This window comes from Canis lupus, chromosome 30, assembly GCF_003254725.2.
Source record: "Canis lupus dingo isolate Sandy chromosome 30, ASM325472v2, whole genome shotgun sequence".
Classification (NCBI taxonomy): Eukaryota; Metazoa; Chordata; class Mammalia; order Carnivora; family Canidae; genus Canis; species Canis lupus.
Window position 1 is genome coordinate 7,731,401 of NC_064272.1, and position 19,562 is coordinate 7,750,962.

Genomic DNA, 19,562 nt, shown 5'->3' on the forward strand with positions numbered 1-19,562 from the left:
ATCCCAGGGTCCTGGGATTGAGTCCCACATCCGGCTCCCTGCAGGGAGCCTACTTCTCCCTCTATGTCTCTGCTTCTGTGGGTCTCTCATGAATAATTAAAATCTCTTTTAAAAAATAAAATGTTTCTCTGAGCCTGTGAGCTGCTCTAGCAAATTAAACCCAAGGAGGGGGTATCATTGGAACCTCCAGGGAGAAAATAAAATCATTTAATGCTTCAGAATAAAAAGCTGAGGGGATATACAGATGAGTCTTGGGAAAGTAAGGGGAACTGGGGCTTGTTTGGAGGTTCAGGGTGAGAGGGGACTATACCTGACACTTGACGGGGCACTTGCGCTATGCCAATACATGGTGTATGTGTCATATAGAGGCATATACACATAACTCCTTGCTGCACTTTTCAGGTAATCCTCATTAACCACCACAAGGTTAGCACTATTATCTCTTTTTTACAGCCAGGGAAAATAGGCTCAGAAGTTAAGTGGATTTACCCAAGGTCAAACAACAAACAAATATTGGAGAAAGATTTGAGCCAGGAATAGCAGGGGTGGAAGGTACTTGGTGTTAGAAGTCTTGAAGATCCTTGAAGTCCAGGCTAAGAAATGTGGGTTTTTATCATCTAGGCCAGAGCTTAACGAACTTTCTCAGTTCACGATGCAGCCCCAGTTAGTGTCTCCATAACATAACCCCCAAAGAAGTAACTAATGGTTCTATTTTAAGTGGTTAGATCCAACAATTAGTAGGTATTTGAAAAAATAATACACATAAATCTAAAGGAAAAAACTTTCGTTTTTAAAGAACTACGATTATTCACTAATGGAATTGTCTACATAAAATGAACAAACTTTTTAGAATCTCTACAAGTAAGAAGGAGGGGTGCCTGGGTGGCTCAGTAGGTTAAACTGCCACCTCTTGATTTCAGCTCAGGTCATGATCTCAGGGTTGTGAGGCCAAGCCCTATTTTGGGCTCAGGGCTCAGCACAGTCTGCTTGTCTCTCCTTCCCCATCTGTGCTCTATGCCCCCACCCCTGCCACCATCCCCACTAAAAAATAAAAGGAGTTTTATTAGAGCCCAAGTTAAGACAGCTACCTGGGAAAATATGCTCTTGAAGAAAGTGTTCTGGAGAATGAACTGCTTATTTGTTAAAGATTTTTTATTCATTTGAGAGAGCCCATGCAAGCAACAGCAGGAGAGCAAGGGCAGGTGGGAGGGAGGAGGGTCAGAGAGAGAGAAGGGAAGGAGAGGAGGAGATTCTTCCCTGAGCAGGGAGCCAACATGGGGCTCAATCCTGAGGGGATCGTGACCTGATTCAAAGGCAGACAACCAGCTGAGCCACCCAGGCACCCGGAGAATGAACAGTTTTTACAGTGTTATCCTTTTTTACATCTTGTAAAAGCTGAAAAGATTATGGATTTTTTTTAAGGTTTGAGAGAGCAGGGGGAGAGGCAGAGGGAGAGAATCTCCAGCAGTCTCCCTGCAGAGCCTGAGGCAGGGCTCAATCCCACAACCCTGAGATCATGACCTGAGCCGAAATCAAGAGTTGGACACTTGATCAACTGAGCAACCCTCAGGCACCCCAAAAGATTATAAATTAACATATAGGCAGGAATCACAAGTTTTACTGTCAAGGAATGCAAGGAGTAGGTACATTAATCAAGACCTTTTTTCTTTTTTTTCTTTAGAGAGCGCAAGAGAGTGAGAGATCACAAGTAGCAGGGAGAGGCAGCAGGCCTTGATCCCAGGACCCTGGGACCTTGAGCTGAGCCAAAGGCAGACACTTAACCAACTGAGATGTTTTTCCTCTAGGCTACAGATGTACAGTGTACACTTGGTGGGCTGTAAGTTAGGCTTTTGGTTTATATCAAGTTTATGTACATGCTGATTTAGAAATCTAAATTTCTAAATGGCTTCCCTTATATATCAGGCTTTTAGGGGAGTTTTTCCTCTCACCAGAACGTTAGGCATTGCTTAACTTCTCAAACCTTGGAATCAAATAGGACACCACCACCTTCAAGGCAATAAGGAATCGCTGACAAATTTTCAGCAGGCAGTCACCAAAATGTTTTAGAAAAATGAATGTAGCCTTGGTATTAAAGATGGATGACAGGATTGAGAGAGTGGCATCAAGGACATCAGGAAAACAAAAATTAAATGTTAGGGCCATGACAGCAATGGAGTAAGGGAAGATTTGAAACACAAGAAAACTATAGGAATTATAGTTGACCCTTGAACAAAGCAGAGGTAAAGGACACTGACTCCTCTCCCAGCGATACAGTTGAAAATCTGCAGGTAACTTCTTTTTTAATTCTGTTAGAATTTTTATTAGGTGAGCTTTAGTTATTTTTAAGTAATCTCTACACCCAGTATGGGGCTCGAATTCATGACCCTGAGGTCAAGAGTTGCATGTTCTACTGACTAAGCCAGCCAGGAGCCCTAAATATCTGCATATAACTTGATTCCCCCCAAACCTTGATCTTACCAATAACATAGTCAGCCAACACCTATCTTGTATGTTATAGGTATTATATACTGTATTCTCGAAGTAAGCTAGAGAAAAAGTTATTAAGAAACTCATAGGGCAGCCCAGGTGGCTCAGCGGTTTAGCGCCACCTTCAGCCCAGAGCACGATCCTGGAGACCCTGGATCGAGTCCCACGTCAGGCTCCCTGCGTGGAGCCTGTTTCTCCCTCTGCCCTTGTGCCTGTGTCTCTGCCTCTCTGTGTCTCTCATGAGTAAATAAATAAAATCTTAAAAAAAAAAAAAGAAAAAATCATAAGGAGGGACACCTGGGTGGCTCAGCAGTTGAATGTCTGTTTAGCTCAGGGTGTGCTCCGGAGGTCCTGGGATCAAGTCCTGCATCAGGCTCCCCACAGGAAGCCTCCTTCTCCCTCTGCCTGTGTCTCTCATGAATAAGTAAAATCTTTAATAAGAAAAAAAAGAAAGAAAATCATAAGGAAAAAATACATTTACAGTACCGCACTGCATTGAAAAGTCTGCATATAAGTGGCCTCATGCGGTTCAAACCCATATTTTTCAAGGGCCAACTGTAATTGATGGCACAAATTATAGGGGGAAGAAACCTACATACTTGGGGGTTTTGAGCAAGGGTAGCAGAATAATTGGTTATAAAATTAGGATGTTAAGACCGGCTTACAGCCCATTCCTAGCCAGATGGGTGTGGGTTGGAATCCCAGCCCACCCACTAAAATCTGGTCTTTGGCAAATTACTTCCCCTTTCTCATTTTGTTGTGCCCAAGACTGAGAATCCAAGAAACCACCAAGGAGCCGACACACCGATGCAAGCGCACGAGGGTTTATTTGCAAGCTCGAGCTTGGATCCAAGTATACCCGACACAGTGGAGCAGGGACTTGGACCCCGAAGTGGGTTACAGCTGGATTTTTTATGGGCTGGTCTAGGGGATTTTCAGAGGAGGTGGAGGAATTTCTCAAGTTCTGTTTACATTCTGATATGGGGCTTTCAAGGGCATTGAGCTCTGTTCTCATTCTAATATGGGACTTTCTACCACGGGTGTGGGCTCTGTTGTCTTTCTGATAAGGGATTCCCTGCGGAGGTACATTCTGCAGTTTTTCCTGTAAAGTTCAGCTCTTATTCACAGGGGCCTAAGATGGCTGTACTTGTGCTAATGCTAAACTTGAGGTGGAATGGCTTGATTTTTCTCGGCCTCCACAATTTCTTACCAATAAAATGAAATAATACCTGTCTTGCTGGATTGTTAAAAGCGCTGGTTTTACCAGGTCTTTGCAAGCCTCAGATAATCAACTTCCTTCTCAAATGGGAACTCTCACCTCACTCTTGGCATCAAATTACAACCGGTAAAAAAATAAAAAAAGCTAGGGGATCCTTGGGTGGCTCAGCGGTTTAGTGCCTGCCTGGTCCAGGGTGTGATCCTGGAGTACCAGGATCGGGTCCTACGTCCGGCTCTCTGCATGGAGCCTGCTTCTCCCTCTGCCTCTGTCTCTGCCTCTCTCTCTCTCTCTCTGTGTCTCTCATGAATAAATAAATAAAATATTAAAAAAAAAAACTAAAGCACCCACATTCATCCCCTCCAGCTATCATCTATCATCTATATTCTGTCTATGGTCAGATTTTTTAAAATTTTATTTATTTTGAGAGAGAAAATGTGCAGGCTCGGGGAGGAGCAAGGAAGAGAGAGAGAGAGAGAATCTCCAGCAGATTCCCGGGCTATAAGCATGGAGCCCCGTGCGGGTCTCAATCTTACAGTCCTGAGCTGAAATCAAGTGTTGGACACTAAACCACCTAAGCCACCGAGGTGTGCCCCCCCCTTTTAAAAGATTTTATTTTTAAGTAATCTCTACACCCAACATGGGGTTTGAACTCACAACCCAGAGATCAATTACGTGCTCCACCGACTGAGCCAGCCAGACACCTCCACAGTCAAATTTCCGATTTCTCATTGTCCTTTTTCAAACTGGCTTAAGGACAAAAACAATTATATGAATTAGCTAAAGTACCTGAATACCTGAGGTCGGTCATCTCCTTCACAGAAACAGAGAGTAGAATAGAGGTAACTAGGGGCTGCGTGGGGGAGCAAAGGAGGAGTTATGGTTTGATGAGTACACTGGCACAACAAAAAAGTCCTGAAGATTGATAGTGGTGATGAAGGCACAGCATTGTGCATATACTTAATGCCACTGAATTGTACACTTAAATATGGTTAAGATGGCAAATTTTGTTATGTATATTTTACTTTTTTTTTTTTTTTTAAGATATTTATTCATGAGAGACACAGAAAAAGAGAGGCAGGCTCCATGCAGAGAGCCTGATGAGGGACTTGATCCCAGGACTCCAGGATCACGCCCTGGGACCAAGGCAGACGCTCAACTGCTGAGCCACCCATGAGTCCCTACTTTCTTTTTTAAGATTTTATTTGACACTAAGAGATAAAGCACAAGGTACACCACAGAGGGAGAGGGAGAAGCAGGCCGTGCTGAGCAGGGAGCTTGATTCCAGGACCCTGGATCATGACCTAAGCAGAAAGCAGATGCTTAACCAATTGAGCTACTGCCTTTGCCTCAGGTTGTGATCTCGGGGTCCCACAGGCTTCTCTCTCTGCCTGTGTTTCTGCATCTCTCACAAATAAATAAAATTTATAAAGTGTATTGAGGCTTCACAAAGTATACTAACCTTAAATATACACGTCAATAAATTACTGCTCCCCTCCAGAAAGGAGCACTATTCTGACAAAATCACCCTCTATGGGTATTACCTTTTCTTGAATTTTATATAAACGGAATTGTCCATCTCATCAATGTAAAATGTATTGGCATAAATTGCTCAAAATGTCCTTTTTTAAAATCTATAGGATCTAAAGGCGATCTTCTTTTACATTCTTCATATCAGTAATTTGTAATTTTTTTTATCAGTCTTGTTAGTGGTTTATCAATTTTATGTTGATTTTCTCTGTTGTACATCTTTTTCATAATTTCTATTCATATTCATTTCCCTCTATAGTTGGGGTTTTAATTTACTGGGGTTTAAATCTAAATTTATTTAATTTATAGTTGGGGTTCTTTTTCTACTTTCTTAAAATAGGAATTTCAATAGGAATTGAAAATTCATTTCAATTTTTCTCTTTTCCAGTGTATGCCTTAAAACTATTAAATTTCCCTCTATTAAAGGGTTTAGCAAATCCATTTGGGACCTGTTTGTTTTTAGCATCTCTAAGGGTCAGATAGCCATATCCCACTGGCTTTGCTTTGTCACATTTTTTTTTTAAAGAATTTATCTATTTATTCATGAGAGACAGAGAGACGCAGAGACACAGAGAAGCAGGCTCCATGCAGGGAGCCCGATGCAGGACTCGATCCCTCGATCCCAGGTCTCCAGGATCACACCCCAGGCTGACGGCAGCGCTAAACCACTGAGCCACCCAGGCTGCCCAACTTTGTCACATTTTCATTATTTATCCTTCCAGTCAAAGTATTTTCTAAATTCCATTGTGATTTCTTTTTACCTATGGATGATCTGGTTTATCTCATTACTCTGCTAAAAAAGTTTTCACTAAGGTCACCAATGACTTGCCTGTGGGCAAATCTGCTGGACTATTTCAGTTTCAAAGGAGCTGAGGACACCATTAACTACCTCCTAGAAGTTTGGGATCTTGGCTCTGTTAGTGGCCTAAAGTCTAGGGGAGACATTCTACCCCTTTGGCTGAGGTGTGACTCTTGAAAACAGGGTAAAGTGGGGGCCAGGACCCTGCTTGGGGTCTATAAGGAAAACTTTTATTTGGGTTTTTTTTTTTAATTTTTATTTATTTTTGATAGTCACACACACAGAGAGAGAGAGGCAGAGACATAGGCAGAGGGAGAAGCAGGCTCCATGCACTGGGAGCCTGACGTGGGATTCGATCCCGGGTCTCCAGGATCGCGCCCTGGGCCAAAGGCAGGCGCTAAACCGCTGCGCCACCCAGGGATCCCTTATTTGGGGTTTAAAGGGGAAAACTTTTCTCCACCTAGGGGAGACCCATCATATGTGAAACAGTGGGGTGACAAAGCATCTCAGTCTGGACAAGCTCAGAGTCTAGATTTCGTCTTAGCTGTGTTTAGACCTTGGACTAATGGGGTGCTGTAAGAAGAAACAAATGATTGTCATCCGGTATGCAATTTCCTTTATTCTTCATTAAAAAAAAATTCAACAGAATACATCTGAAGATCTAACTGGCTTTATTAATTAGTTCATGAATCAGGCAGCATGTCACCTAGCAAGAAGGGAGCTACAAGTACGAAATGGGAGGATTTTGTAGGAAGGAAGGTGAAGCATGGAAGTCACTAGCAAAAGATTGTTCCAGGCAAAGTCATCTTTCCTTAGGGGGAAGGGCATGGATTACTTCTTCCCTTGGGCGTGAGGGGGGCGCAGTGGGTAGGAATGAGAGGATCTGAGTGAGTGACAGATTACCTCACTGCTGCTGACCAGAAAATTCCAAATTGATTGGTTTAAAACTTTACTCCTGGAGAAATGGAAACTACAATTAAGTATTGATTTGTTGTCCTGGGAGGAAGTGACCCCACCATGGCCTATGGCTTCCTTTTTAGCCCTCCTCTAACAGCCTTGCAGTGGGTGGTATTGGTGATCTTGTTCCCACTTTCTTTTCAGGCAGGGCTTCATCCCAGGACTCAGGGCACTCAATTTACCTTGAAATGACCTATTCAGGGCATTGGCCCAACACAGGAGGAGGAAAATAGCCAAGGGGGATAGAAGCTTAATTCCATCAGCTCTCCCTTCCCTGGTTAAATAACAAAAGTTCAACTAAGTCAATTTTAAAGATCTAATTGGCTTTATTAAGCAGTGTGACTCTGGCAGTGTATTTGGCAATAGAAAGGAGCACCCTCAGGGTGCAGAAAAGGTTTTTAAAGGTAGCAAAGGTGATTGCCTGGGTGGGTCAGTTGTTGAGCACCTGCCTTTGGCTCAGGTCATGACCCTGGGGGTCCTGGAATCGGGTCTTGCATCCAGCTCCCCGCAGGGAGCCTGCTTCTCCCTCTGCCTGTGTCTCTCATGAGTAAGTAAAATCTTAAAAATAAATAAACAAATAGGGATCCCTGGGTGGCGCAGCGGTTCGGCGCCTGCCTTTGGCCCAGGGCGCGATCCTGGAGACCCGGGATCGAATCCCACGTCGGGCTCCCGGTGCATGGAGCCCGCTTCTCCCTCTGCCTGTGTCTCTGCCTCTCTCTCTCTCTGTGTGTGTGACTATCATAAATAAATAAAAAATTAAAAAGATTGATTTATTTATAATAAATAAATAAATAAATAAAGGAGGCAAAGGAATAGAAAAAAGAAATTATTAGCAAAGAATTGATTGTTTCAGGCAAGGTCTATCCCAAGGGGAACACACAAGGCTGGAGGGTACCAATAAATTTCCCAGTGCTGACAGGAAATTCCCCTGTTGAGTGGTTAAAGGTTACATTCATGGGGCGATGAAACTAGTTAGGTGGGTAAAGTTAAGTCTTGGTTAAGTCTTAAGTGGCTCTACTCCGGCTCTGTGGTTGTCCTTTAGACACTTGTAACAGACTCCACCCCCAAAAAGTCCTGATGTTATTCTCGTACCTTAAAAGATTTTGGAAGACAGCAGCAACTCTTTCCAGTAGAATTCCAGAACCAATGAACCCTGTTAAATAATAGGGCAAATTTTACTGGCTTCTAACAGAGTGCATATCAGAGCCAGGGCTACTTACCTAAACTTAGCTATCCCAGACTTGCTGTAAAGATTTATTTCCGAGCACTGGGCATCTGGGGAGTTTTCCCAAGCTGTTTTGACGCTTCCCTGCCCGCAGAGATCGGCTTCTGCAGGTAGGGACTGCCACGTCAACGCAGAGGAGATACGGTTGCCCCTCGTCCCCGCTCTTCTACTTGGAAAAAGGTCTCAAATCGGGAAGATCCCAGCGGGGCGGCTCCACCGCGCCCGCCCCCGCCCCCGCCCTGCCCCGCGGGGCTTCGGGGCTCGGCCGGTCACCGCTGATTGGCTCGCGTGGCGCCGAGGCAGCGCGGCCTCCCGCGGGCGGCGGAGGGTGATAGGCTGCCGGGGCCCACCCCCTCGCCGCCCGGTGGGCCCGCGCCGGCCGGGATTGGTGGAGCCCGCGGGGCGGGTCGTCGCCGCGGGTGGCAGTTGCCTGCGCCGCCGCCGCCGCCGCCGCCGCCGCCGCCGCCGCCGCCGCCGCCGCCGCCGCCGCCGCCGCCGCCGCCGCCGCCGCCGCAGGCCCTGCCGCTCCCGTGCGAGGCCGAGATGGCGACTTCGGCTTGGCTCCTGGGACGGCGCGCGGCGCGCTGGAGGCTGCGGGCGCCGCTCGGCAGCCTGACGTCCCGGCGGGCCCACTCCCTCCTGCCCGTGGACGATGCGATCAACGGGCTAAGCGCCGAGCAGAAGCAGGTAGGGAGCCGAGGCCCTTCCGGGCCGAGGCCTGCTGGCCGGCCGCGGAGCCCCGCGCGGCCGCGGGTCGCCCCGGACCCCCCGCCTGGGGAGCGCGGGCCCGTCTCAGCGCCGTGCGAACCGCAAAGCCGAGCTGCCGGCTCAGATACGGAGTCAGGCACCGAAGGCTCCCCGGAGGCCGATGGTGCTTGGGTGGAGGATCGGCAGGGCCACCGGCACGCGGTGGAGAGACCTCGAGTCCGAGGCCCGCTTACACCTGAACACTGGCTAGACTCTGGTTCCCAAGCCTGGGTAGGCATCAGCACCCGGGAATCTTTCTCGGATACACACTTCGGGGGCTTTGAGGTGCGCAGTGTAATCTGCTATGGTTCTTCAGCCCATTGCACCAAAGCACAAAGTTGAGCAGTAACGTGAAAGGTTATTTATTAAGAGATGAAGCTGAAGACGGGAGACTGTTCACTTGGCTGCTGGCACAGACTTCCCTTGAGCCTCCAGAAGCTCCAAAATCCATTTGGGTTGCAGGCAGTAGTAAACAGGGCTCTCACCTCGGACGGAAAGGTCAAATCCTAGCTCAGACTTCTGCCAGGAGTTTCTTTGAGTAACCCTTTGCAACACAAAGTCTCAGGGGCAGAAAGCCTGGCATGTGCCAAAAATTGAAGAGGCTATGGCTGGAGCACAGTGAGTTGAAGAAAGGTAGTGGAGAAGGCCGGGAGAGTTGGTAAGGGTCAGCTCACACAGGGCCTTATAGGCCTGAGTAAGGAGCTTATCTTATAAGCACAGAGAAAAGCCATGGAATGATTTTATGTACGGGAGTGACATTTTGAAAAAAACTCAAGCTGTCTAAACTGAGGACCTTAAAAGAAAGATAGTTTCTAAGGAAGTATCAACTGGTACAGCCCATGAGTTTCAATCTGGTGCTGTTTGGTGGGGTTACTTAAGGCCTGTTTTCCTGAATGTGCCCTCAGGAGTGGAAATGCTGTTCTTAGTGGCAGCAAGGTACTGTTTCCTTGGCATCGGTCCACCTCTCTCCCTCTAGCTTCGTCAGACCATGGCTAAGTTTCTTCAGGAGCACCTAGCCCCCCAGGCCCAGGAGATTGATCACTTCAATGAATTCAAGAACCTTCGAGTGAGTCATGATGCCCATGCGGGGGGATGGGTGGGGGGGTGGCTGCCGAGTGACCAGGGGGCAGTTTGGGGGCCTGGCTAGGCTGGGCTGGGAGCTATACCGCTGCCTGGAAGAGCTCACAGTCTTCTGGTAAATGAAGCCACCCTAACAGCGCAGCCCCTTTCCGAGAAGCATTTGGCTCTCCTTCCAGATGTGCCAAACACCTGTGACTGGCTGCCTTCTCACTGAGCTCACTATACTCACTCCTTTCTGTTGGCAGGAGTTTTGGAAGCAGCTGGGAAACCTGGGTGTCTTAGGTATCACTGCCCCTGGTGAGTACAGTTTCCTTCCCTAATGAGAACTGTTTCCAAAAGAAACAGGAAAGGAGGGGAGTGTGTTCAAACTCAGGACTACCTCTTGGACCCGAGAAAGCACCCATTGACTGTCAGCCCAGAGAAGAGTACACATCCAGAAGGCAAAGGTTGTGGGCAGTGTGGTTCACTTGGTGAGAATCACTTAGACTCTTGAATTCTGCATGTTTAATAAGCAACCCTGGGTGATTTGGGGAGGTTAGAAACTTCGTTATCATGCACCTGCCTTGCACCATCTCCTCTCAGTTTAGCCCTACTAGTAGCGTCTAGGCAGGACCACTCAGGACAGGTATGTCCTCTGCCCATAGCTAGCCCTGGAGCTCATTTGAGAGCAGATGGTGATATGGGGGAGAGTGATGCCTGTGTGAGTCTCCAGGTGAGGTGGCCAGATGATGCGTTTAATAGGCCCTCTCCCAGGGCCTGCCCATTGTCTTCTATGGGTCTCAATACTTGTTTCCAGGGGGAGAAGACAGGGAGCTGGTAGGCTTTGGTTTGGATGTTGGCCGCTGGAGGAGAGGCTCAGCCTGGCTTGCAGAGCCCAGTAATGAAATAAGTCTATGGCGGCGCCTGGGTGGCTCAGTTAAGCATCTGCTTTTGGCTCAGGTCATGATCCCAGGGTCAAGCCCCACACCAGGGTCCCTGCTCAGCTGAGAGCCTGCTTCTCCCTCTCCCCCTCCCTGCCACTTGTGCTTGCGCTCTCGGTCTTTGTGTGTCCAGCCTGCCAAGGCCTGGACAGCCCATGCTACTTCAGCTCATATTCATGTATTGGAATAGAGGTGGGGCAGAGTGTTCTTCTGTCTCCCCTCACCACTTGGAGACAGTTCCTCGGATCTGAGCTGATTCGAGAGTCATGGTAAAATGAAATGATTTAAAAAGTTAGACCATCTTGATGGAAAATGATAGGGGGAAGCACCACTGGGAACCCCCAAACCAGACTTCCTTCCACTGTGTTTGGGGGTTTATGAGCCCCCAAAGAAAGCCAGTTCTGGTGAGTTCCGGTCTCCCCTTGGTTTTCCTGGTGGCTGTTTCCAGTGTCACCCACCTGTGGGCTTACCTTCCTGGAGTTGCAGGGGTTGGGCTGACCTTTCCTTAGAGCCTAAGATGAGCCTGACTTTTCAGTCAGGGTAAACATGTGGAGAGTCTTGTTTGATTTCAAAATTGTTTTTTTTTTTTTTTTTTTTAATCTCCATACCTATCATGGGGCTTGAACTCATAACCTCAAGATTGAGTTGCCAATGGAGTCAGCCAGACATTCCGTGTACAAGGAGTCTTAACCAGGATTTACCCAAAAGGCAAGGCTGGGGGTAAATGATCCAGGACATTGATTTTGGGTCTGTTGACAAGGAAAAGCCACATTAATTGGTGAGGAGCTCTGAAATTCACTATCTGTGGCACTCCTGTCCCCTCTTACTGGCCTTGCCTTTAAAAAAAAAAACAAAAAAAAAAAAACTTTTTAAAGACATTATCAACATACAACATCACATAAGCTTAAAGAGTTCAACATGTTGATTTGTTAGCCCTGCTTTGTTAGGTCCAAACATCTATGCTATGAAAATCTCCCCTTCCTCAGTCACCTGGCATCCCTTGCTTGGTGTCTCTGTCCTTAGGGCTCTGACCCTCCCTCTTTGTGCTTCTTGGTTAACCCCAGGTCCTCTTTCATTTATTCATCTGCCTGTGCACTTCTGTGGCTCTCTGAACAGTGGGTGCTCAGGCTCTCTTGTCTTCAGTGAGAGATCTGTCCCGGATAACACGGGCATTGCAATGACTTCTGCACCACACTTCAGCTGACCAGAGGCAACACACAAAGCCAGTTCTGTGAGCTTGTGAAAACAGAGCAACGGCATCAGCCTATTGACCATGCTAGGGGGTAACTTGGAATAGGTGCTACAAGGGGGTTTCTTTGCTGCCAGTAAACATTGCTGTGAATGTCCCAATTTAATTTGGGCTGCCTTTTCCACTCTGCTGCACCACTTCCACTCCCAGCTCAGTACGGCGGCTCCGGCCTCGGCTACTTGGAACAAGTGCTGGTGATGGAGGAGATCTCCCGAGTTTCTGCAGCAGTGGGGCTCAGCTATGGTGCTCACTCCAACCTCTGCCTTAACCAAATTGTGCGCAATGGAAATGAGGCCCAGAAGGAAAAGTACCTCCCCAAGGTGAGGAAATATCAAGGGAGAAACACGCCAGTGTCAGGGCAACCAGCAATCCTGAGGCGGTCTCCCAGGTTGGGAAGGACTGGTTAGACTTGCTTTCTATGGCATGCTGCCCTCAACCAGATAAGGCTAGGAAGGGTCAAGGATTTGCTTTAAAATAATTCAGTCAGGGCAGCCTTGGTGGCTCAGCAGTTTAGCGCCGCCTTCAGCCCAGGGCCTGATCCTGGAGACCTGGGATCGAGTTCTGCGTCGGGCTCCCCGCATGGAGCCTGCTTCTCCCTCTGCCTGTGTCTCTGCCTCTCTCTCTCTCTCATGAATAAATAAATAAAATCTTTAAAAAAAAAAAAAAATGAAAGATGAGGACTTGCTTCCCTTGCAAAGGAAATGGGAAAGGAGAGATACTTTCAGCCTCACAGATAGTGGGCTTCTGTTCCAGGACTTGACCAATACCCGGTCTGAGACAAGTTTGAAGGGATGTCATGTGAACAGGTGAGAAGCAAGGTCAGTGAGCTCCCGTAGGGCACTTCTGAAGTCATAACCAGCCCTTGCGGTTTCCCTTGCAGCTGATCAGCGGTGAGTACATCGGAGCCCTGGCCATGAGTGAGCCCAATGCTGGCTCTGATGTTGTCTCTATGAAACTGAAAGCAGAGAAGAAAGGTAAGGTTCCTCTCGCGACTTGGGAGCTTCTGGATTGGGAGCTGAAATGGACAAAAGGACAGATCTCAGGATGAGGGAGCAATCAGTGGGGGTGGTCTCTGCTGAGTTTCCAGAGCTGTTGCCCCACTGGGCAGCCTCCTGCTCAGCAGCAGATCCGTGAATTGACTGGTTGAGACAGGCCAACCTGGCTTGACCAAGTAGCCAACTTCTTGTCCTTAGGTGATTACTACATCCTAAATGGAAACAAGTTTTGGATTACTAATGGCCCTGATGCTGACATCCTTATCATCTATGCTAAGACAGATCTGGCTGTTGTGCCAGCCTCTCGTGGCATCACAGCCTTTATTGTGGAGAAGGTGAGTGGAGGGCAGTGCCCGGGGGGAGGCTTCTGTCTCCTGACGCCAGTACCAGAGACGGCTCTCCTCAGCTGGTTGCAGACACAATCAAGTGTGTGTTCTGACAAGGTTCCCAGAGGTAGGGGTGAGGTAGAGAAGCTGACTGAAAGGAGGGTGGCCTAATTGGAGCCCAAGAAGGATGAGTCGGGTCTGAGGATGGTGGAGCCACACAGAGGTCCAGGGAGATGCGGGCAAGAAGGAGGCAACCAGATTTGAAAACTGAGATGTCATTAGTGGCCTTAGGGAGAGCGGCTGTGGAAACCGCCTGTGAGTAGGGATGCCGAGGGCTGGGGGTGGTGGATGAAGACCTCAGCAAAGCAGGGGGAGATAGAGCAGGAGTTGGAATGAAGAGGTGGACAATTGATTTTTTGTTTTGAAGAACAGGAGAAAATGGAGCAAATTATTTGGTAGAGAGAAAGTGGAATAGGAGAGTGAGGCATGAGGGAACAAGTGAGTAAAACCCTATAGGGAGCTATGGGACAGATAGGGCTTGGTGAGGGTGATGGAGGAGGAGCCATCTGCCTCAGGACTGTGAGGTGTGAGGGCTTGGAATCATGGGGTTGGGGCAGTTGGGAGAGAATTCTTTTTTTTTTTTTTTTTTTTTTAAGATTTTGTTTATTCATGAGAGATACAGAGAGAGGCAGAGACATAGGCAGAGGGAGAAACAGACTCCATGCAGGGAGCCTGATATGAGACTCGATCCCTGGACTCCAGGATCATGACCTGCGCCTAAGGCAGACACTCAACTCCTTTGCCACTCAGGCATCCCAGTTGGGAGAGAATTCTAAGAACAAATGTCATATAGGTTTATAATACCCTCTGTGGAGAGAGGGGCCTAACCAAGACTGGAGGATGATTTCACTGAGAAAGAACTGCTCCCGTGAGAAATGGGGAGATCACACTTAGTGGCAGAGGAGAGTGGAGGGTTAGGGCTGGAGTTTCCAGGAGTGGAGTGGTCATACAGAGTGGGGGCCCTGGGAGTAGTACACAGTGTATTGTGCAAATTCAGGGACTGGATGGGAAGGTGGGTGTTTCCCAAGGGTCTGTGTTTTACCAGCCCCCTTTGGAGACTGGTCTGTAATCAGGGTCCCCTTTTTTCCCTGTAAAGAATATGCCTGGCTTTAGCACCTCCAAGAAGCTGGACAAACTGGGGATGAGGGGCTCTAACACCTGTGAGCTAATCTTTGAAGACTGCAAGGTTCCTGGTGAGTCTCTGAGAACGAGCAAGCCCCTGTCTGACCCCTTCATAAGCTGACAAGGCCTATCTCTGGGCAAGAGAAGCTCACCATTGTTAGCTTACGATGACATGCGTCTAGACGGTGGGCTTCCCTCCACCACCGTTGCCTACTGGCCCCTGTATGTGGGCCTCGGGCTGCTGAGCAGCTGTCCTTCTGGCCAGAGCTGTGTGCCTGACTGCGGCTGTCACGAAGGGTGCTATTTCCTATGTGACTGATACACCGTGCCTGGGGTAGTATGCCAGTATCTGGAATAGATGGGTAAGATGTGCCCTCACCCTCTAATGTCCTCCAGACTTCCTTGTTTCTGCGTTTCCCTGGATAGCCCACGTGAGATATTCATTAATGATGCAAAACAACCACTCAGATAAACTGATGGAAGCCAGATTCAGTGAAGACAAGGCAATTCAATTTGAGTATTTTTGCAATTAGACAAAGGGCATAGATTTGATGACCAGCTAGGTTTGCTCTGTGCTTCAGCCGTAGACCTTCCCTCTCCCATGACCCAGGACCCCAGAACAGTATGCTTTGGTTACAAGGAACATCTGCAGGGGGTGGGACTGCAGGGGGTGGGATCAGTGTGGATCCTTGTTATCAGGAAACAACCGCCATTGTTAGGCAGGTCAGTGGTCCATGCTGTCCTGAATTTCCTGCTCACACCTCCCAAGGCCATCCAGTGCCCTGGCTTCCGGGTGGGGAGGTGCTCAGCAGATTCTGTAAGTAGCACTGAATGACTCATCTCTTAGACAAAGACTGTTCCACAGACCACTCTTGTCAGGGGTGGGGGCCAGTGAGATTGGAGCAGAGAGCAGATCCAGCCTGGGGAATAGTACTTCTCTGTCTCTTTTAAGGGCTTGGGTAAAAAGAACTAGGGAGGGGTTGTATGGCTTCTAGACCAAATTAGCTTTTTTTTTTTTTTTTTTTAAGATTTTATTTATTTATTCATGAGATTGAGAGAGAGAGGCAGAGACACAGGCAGAGGGAGAAGCAGGCTCCATGTGGGGAGCCTGACATGGGACTCGATCCTGGGTCTCCAGGATCAGGTCCTGGGCTGAAGGCAGCACCACACCGCTGAGCCACCCAGGCTGCCCCCAAATTAGCTTTTCTTTCCCATCCAAAGCAGTCGAGGAAGAGAAAGGGAACATTTATTTGAGAGAAAGAGCTCGAGCATGAGCGGGGAGGGGCAGACTCAGACTCTCCCCCTGAACAGGGAGCCTGACCCAACACTGCTCCGGATAGCAGGACCCGGAGATCATGACCTGAGCCAAAGACAGACATTTAACCGCCTGAGCCCCCTAAGCGCCCCCTAGCAAGCTCTAATTGTGACTGTAAGTAGTAAATTCCATCCTTTTCTCTCACTCAGAACCCTGGTTGGAGGTCAGAGGTCAGGTGACATTTTAGTGCCTGTGTGAAAGCCACGGTATCAAACCTGGCAGCTTTTTTTTTTTTTTGGCAGCTTTTATAAAAATGAGTGAGCACCTGGGTGGCTCAGTCAGTTAATCCTTCACCTTCAGCTCAGGTCATGATTCTGGGATCCTGGGATGGAGCCCTGCATCGGGCTCTCCGCTCTGTGGGGAGCCTGCTTCTCCCTCTCCCTCTGCCTACTGTTCTCCCTGGTTGTGCTCTTGCACATGCTCACTCGTGCTCTCTCTTTCTCTGTCAAGTAAATAAAATCTTAAATATATATATATATATATATATAAATTTTTTTAAAGTAAGGAGGCTGTGACCAGCCCTCTTCCCCCTGACTGGTGCTTTTCCTGGCAGCTGCCAACATCCTGGGCCATCTAAGTAAGGGCGTCTACGTGCTGATGAGTGGGCTGGACCTGGAACGGCTCGTGCTGTCTGGTGGGCCCCTTGGGTGAGTGTGAGGCTTGGGGGGAGCTGGGTGTTTGGTGTCCTTGGCAGGTGGTGCCATCTACAGCCTTCCCCTTGGGGGCCAATGGGAACTACTTCCTGGGAGCTGTACCTTCTTTCTTGGAGACAAAATGAACAAACCTCCTCTCAAATGTACGTCCTTCACAATGAAGGGAAATATTATTAGCCAAAAGGCCTGAGGAGCAATAGGGCTTGATTACTCAGGATGAAGCAGGGCACCCAAGCTCTAAGACCTGTCTGCACAGGAGTCCTGCCACTACATCTGATGTCAGGGAAAGGGGCACAAGTCCTGGGCAGTCAGTGCAGCGACCGAGCAGGGGTGACAAGAGTCCTCATGTTCCCTTTCTGTTCCCCGGGACCCTGTTCCTTGCCATGCCAAGCTGTATGCCCCCAAGCCTTCCCACACTGGCATTTTGCCACCCCAGCTGGCAATGCGGGTACAGTGCCTTTCTCTTCCCTGGCAGGCTCATGCAGGCCGTCCTCGACCACACCATTCCCTACCTACACACAAGGGAAGCCTTTGGCCAGAAGATCGGCCACTTCCAGGTGAGTCGAAATCTTTGGCTGAAATGGACTTTTTCATCGGGTTCAAATGTTCTTTAACAAACAAGCCAGGTATTTAACATCTTTTGCCACCAAAATGAGTCTGAATGCCTGGGCACGTGGGCTTCCTCGGCATGCCACCTGGCTTTGGGATTTAGCGGGAAGGCGATCACATGGCGGCTCGCTCCCGACACGCGAAGGCACTAGACGTTGCAAGGTTGAATGGCAAGGCGCACAGGTTGTGGGCAGGCACCGGGGAAGGGAGCAGTGTTCTAGTCACGAGGGCACTCTGGGCAAGTCCAGTCCCCTCTCCGTGCCCCGCATCACCGGGCCTGGCTAGCAGGTTGCTAGCGCTAACCAGCTTTTGGTGACCAGGGGGAGTGTCTGAGAGGAATGTGGCTCCAGCATGTTGACTTGTGACCTCCCCTCGCACCCAGCTGATGCAGGGGAAGATGGCCGACATGTACACCCGCCTCATGGCGTGCCGGCAGTATGTCTACAACGTCGCCAAGGCCTGTGATCAAGGCCACTGCACTGCCAAGGTAAAGGCCAGCCGTTGGGACTCCCTGCCCGCGCGGTGCCGGCGGGGCCCTGGCTGACCCAGAGCCCCCTCCCACAGGACTGCGCGGGGGTGATTCTTTACTCAGCTGAGTGCGCCACACGGGTTGCCCTGGATGGCATTCAGTGCTTCGGTGAGTGGCCCCACTCCCTGCTCCCAGCACGGGCGGTTTCCTCTTCCCTCCTCTCTCTGCCTCTGCTCACTGCAGCAGGGCTGGCACCTTCAGGCTCCTTCTCCCCAGCTACTAGCAGGACATGTTAAAGCAAATGAGAAAAGCGCTGGAAGCCACGAGGCAGGAAGCTGCTCCTGCCTTCAGTGGTGCCTCCCTCTCACACTGCCTGCCCGGTCCTGTGAACACTGGGAGACGGGGAAGGAGGGATGGTGGGACAGCCTCGTGTCAGCGCTGCACAGAGGTCAAGAGCACAGACTTGAGCCAGGAGGCCTAGGTTTGAGCCCCAGCCCAACCACCAACTGGCTTTGTAAATTATGCTGATTACCTAAACCTTCCTGGGCCTGGCATCCAGTGAGCTCAATGCAGTATCTTCTTGTCCTCCTTCCCGGGTCTGCCAGTGGCTGTCTCCATCTCTGCCTGGTGTCCTCAGCTCTCTGAGTGGCCCTCCAGCTCCTTGTCTCTGCTCCCACAGCCTCCCCTCTCGCCACTATTTGCTGCATCTCTCTCATCAGTCTCTCCCCCTCTGGCCTGTTCCTGTACACTTGGCTTTCTGTTGGCTTTCCTCACTGCCCATCACCTCCTGTTGCCCTTTCTTCTCTGCCCAAACCCTGGCTGCAGGTGCCAATGGCTACATCAACGACTTTCCCATGGGCCGCTTTCTGCGAGATGCCAAGCTGTATGAGATTGGGGCTGGGACCAGTGAGGTGAGGCGACTGGTCATCGGCAGGGCCTTCAACGCAGACTTCCACTAACCCCAGGACCTTTCACCCCCTTTCTCAGCACCTAGAGGCCTTTCTTTGGGAGTAGAGATACAGCAGCCCTTCTGCTGCCCAGCTGCACTTGTGTCAGCCCTTGGCCTCTGCATGAGGTTGAGGTCTCTACTACGGCTGGCAAGTGCTGTGGGCCTCAGAGCCTGCCCCCCGAGATGCTGCAAGTTGAAGGCGGGCCTGGGGGAAAGGGAGCAACACTTCCAGTCACAACTTCTGGTCTGAAGATACTGTAGGACATTAATGGGAGTTGTGGTGCGTGGAGGGCCTACCTGAAAAGTGTTCCATGGGTTCAGATGAACTCAGCAAGGGATGCCTGGGTGGCTCAACAGTTGAGCGAGTATCTGCTTTCAGCTCAGGGCATGATCCCGGACTCCCGGGATCGAGTCCCACATCGGGCACCCTGTGAGTAGCCTGCTTCTTCCTCTGCCAGTGTCTCTGCCTCTCTCTCTGTATCTCTCATGAATAAATAAATACAATCTAAAAAAACAAATGGACTCAGCAAGAACCATACTGGCTTTTCTGGGGCTTGCTGGGAAGGCTTTGTGACTCTAACTCCTGAGCACTCCACTTCCCTGGGTGAGCACTAGTGGCTGGCAGGCAGCCACCTTTTTTTTTTTTTTTTGGCTATGTCTCTGGCAGGGAGCCCAGTACATCAGAAGCACTGCCCCTCTACATGTATTTGAACCTGGTAGCCTCTTTTTTCTAGGGGGAAGAAAAAAAAAAACCCAAACCTAGCCTTTGTTTCTGCTGATTTCTAGAGGCATGAGCTCCCAATAGCTTAAGAGCATGCACCCACTCAGCAGCCGTTCTCTCATTCCCCCAGGGC

The 19,562-nt window shown here is 49.3% G+C and overlaps 1 protein-coding gene across 2 annotated transcripts; it reads left to right on the forward strand.

Moving 5' to 3' along the window:
• Window positions 1-8,650: 8,650 nt before the first annotated feature.
• IVD (isovaleryl-CoA dehydrogenase) lies at window positions 8,651-19,226 on the forward strand. 2 transcript variants are annotated; one of them, XM_025473194.3, is made up of 12 exons: window positions 8,656-8,901; window positions 9,938-10,027; window positions 10,287-10,338; window positions 12,361-12,530; window positions 13,091-13,184; window positions 13,404-13,540; window positions 14,688-14,784; window positions 16,582-16,675; window positions 17,157-17,238; window positions 17,673-17,777; window positions 17,855-17,927; window positions 18,585-19,226. In XM_025473194.3, the coding sequence occupies exons 1-12, from the start codon at window positions 8,758-8,760 to the stop codon at window positions 18,716-18,718; spliced, it is 1,272 nt and encodes a 423-aa protein (XP_025328979.1). In that variant the 5' UTR covers window positions 8,656-8,757; the 3' UTR covers window positions 18,719-19,226. The 2 variants fall into 2 exon arrangements, with proteins under 2 accessions (XP_035564617.1, XP_025328979.1); XM_035708724.2 differs by lacking the exons at window positions 13,091-13,184; window positions 13,404-13,540 and having other exon boundaries at window positions 8,651-8,901.
• The last annotated feature ends 336 nt before the right edge of the window (window positions 19,227-19,562 follow it).

Bases quoted from the DNA above. Each gene is read 5' to 3' on its own strand.
- IVD (XM_025473194.3), top strand. From the start codon at position 8,758: ATGGCGACTTCGGCTTGGCTCCTGGGACGGCGCGCGGCGCGCTGGAGG. The intron at 12,531-13,090 runs GTGAGGAAATAT...TTTCCCTTGCAG, and splicing joins AGGAAAAGTACCTCCCCAAG to CTGATCAGCGGTGAGTACAT. The intron at 13,185-13,403 runs GTAAGGTTCCTC...TCTTGTCCTTAG, and splicing joins ACTGAAAGCAGAGAAGAAAG to GTGATTACTACATCCTAAAT.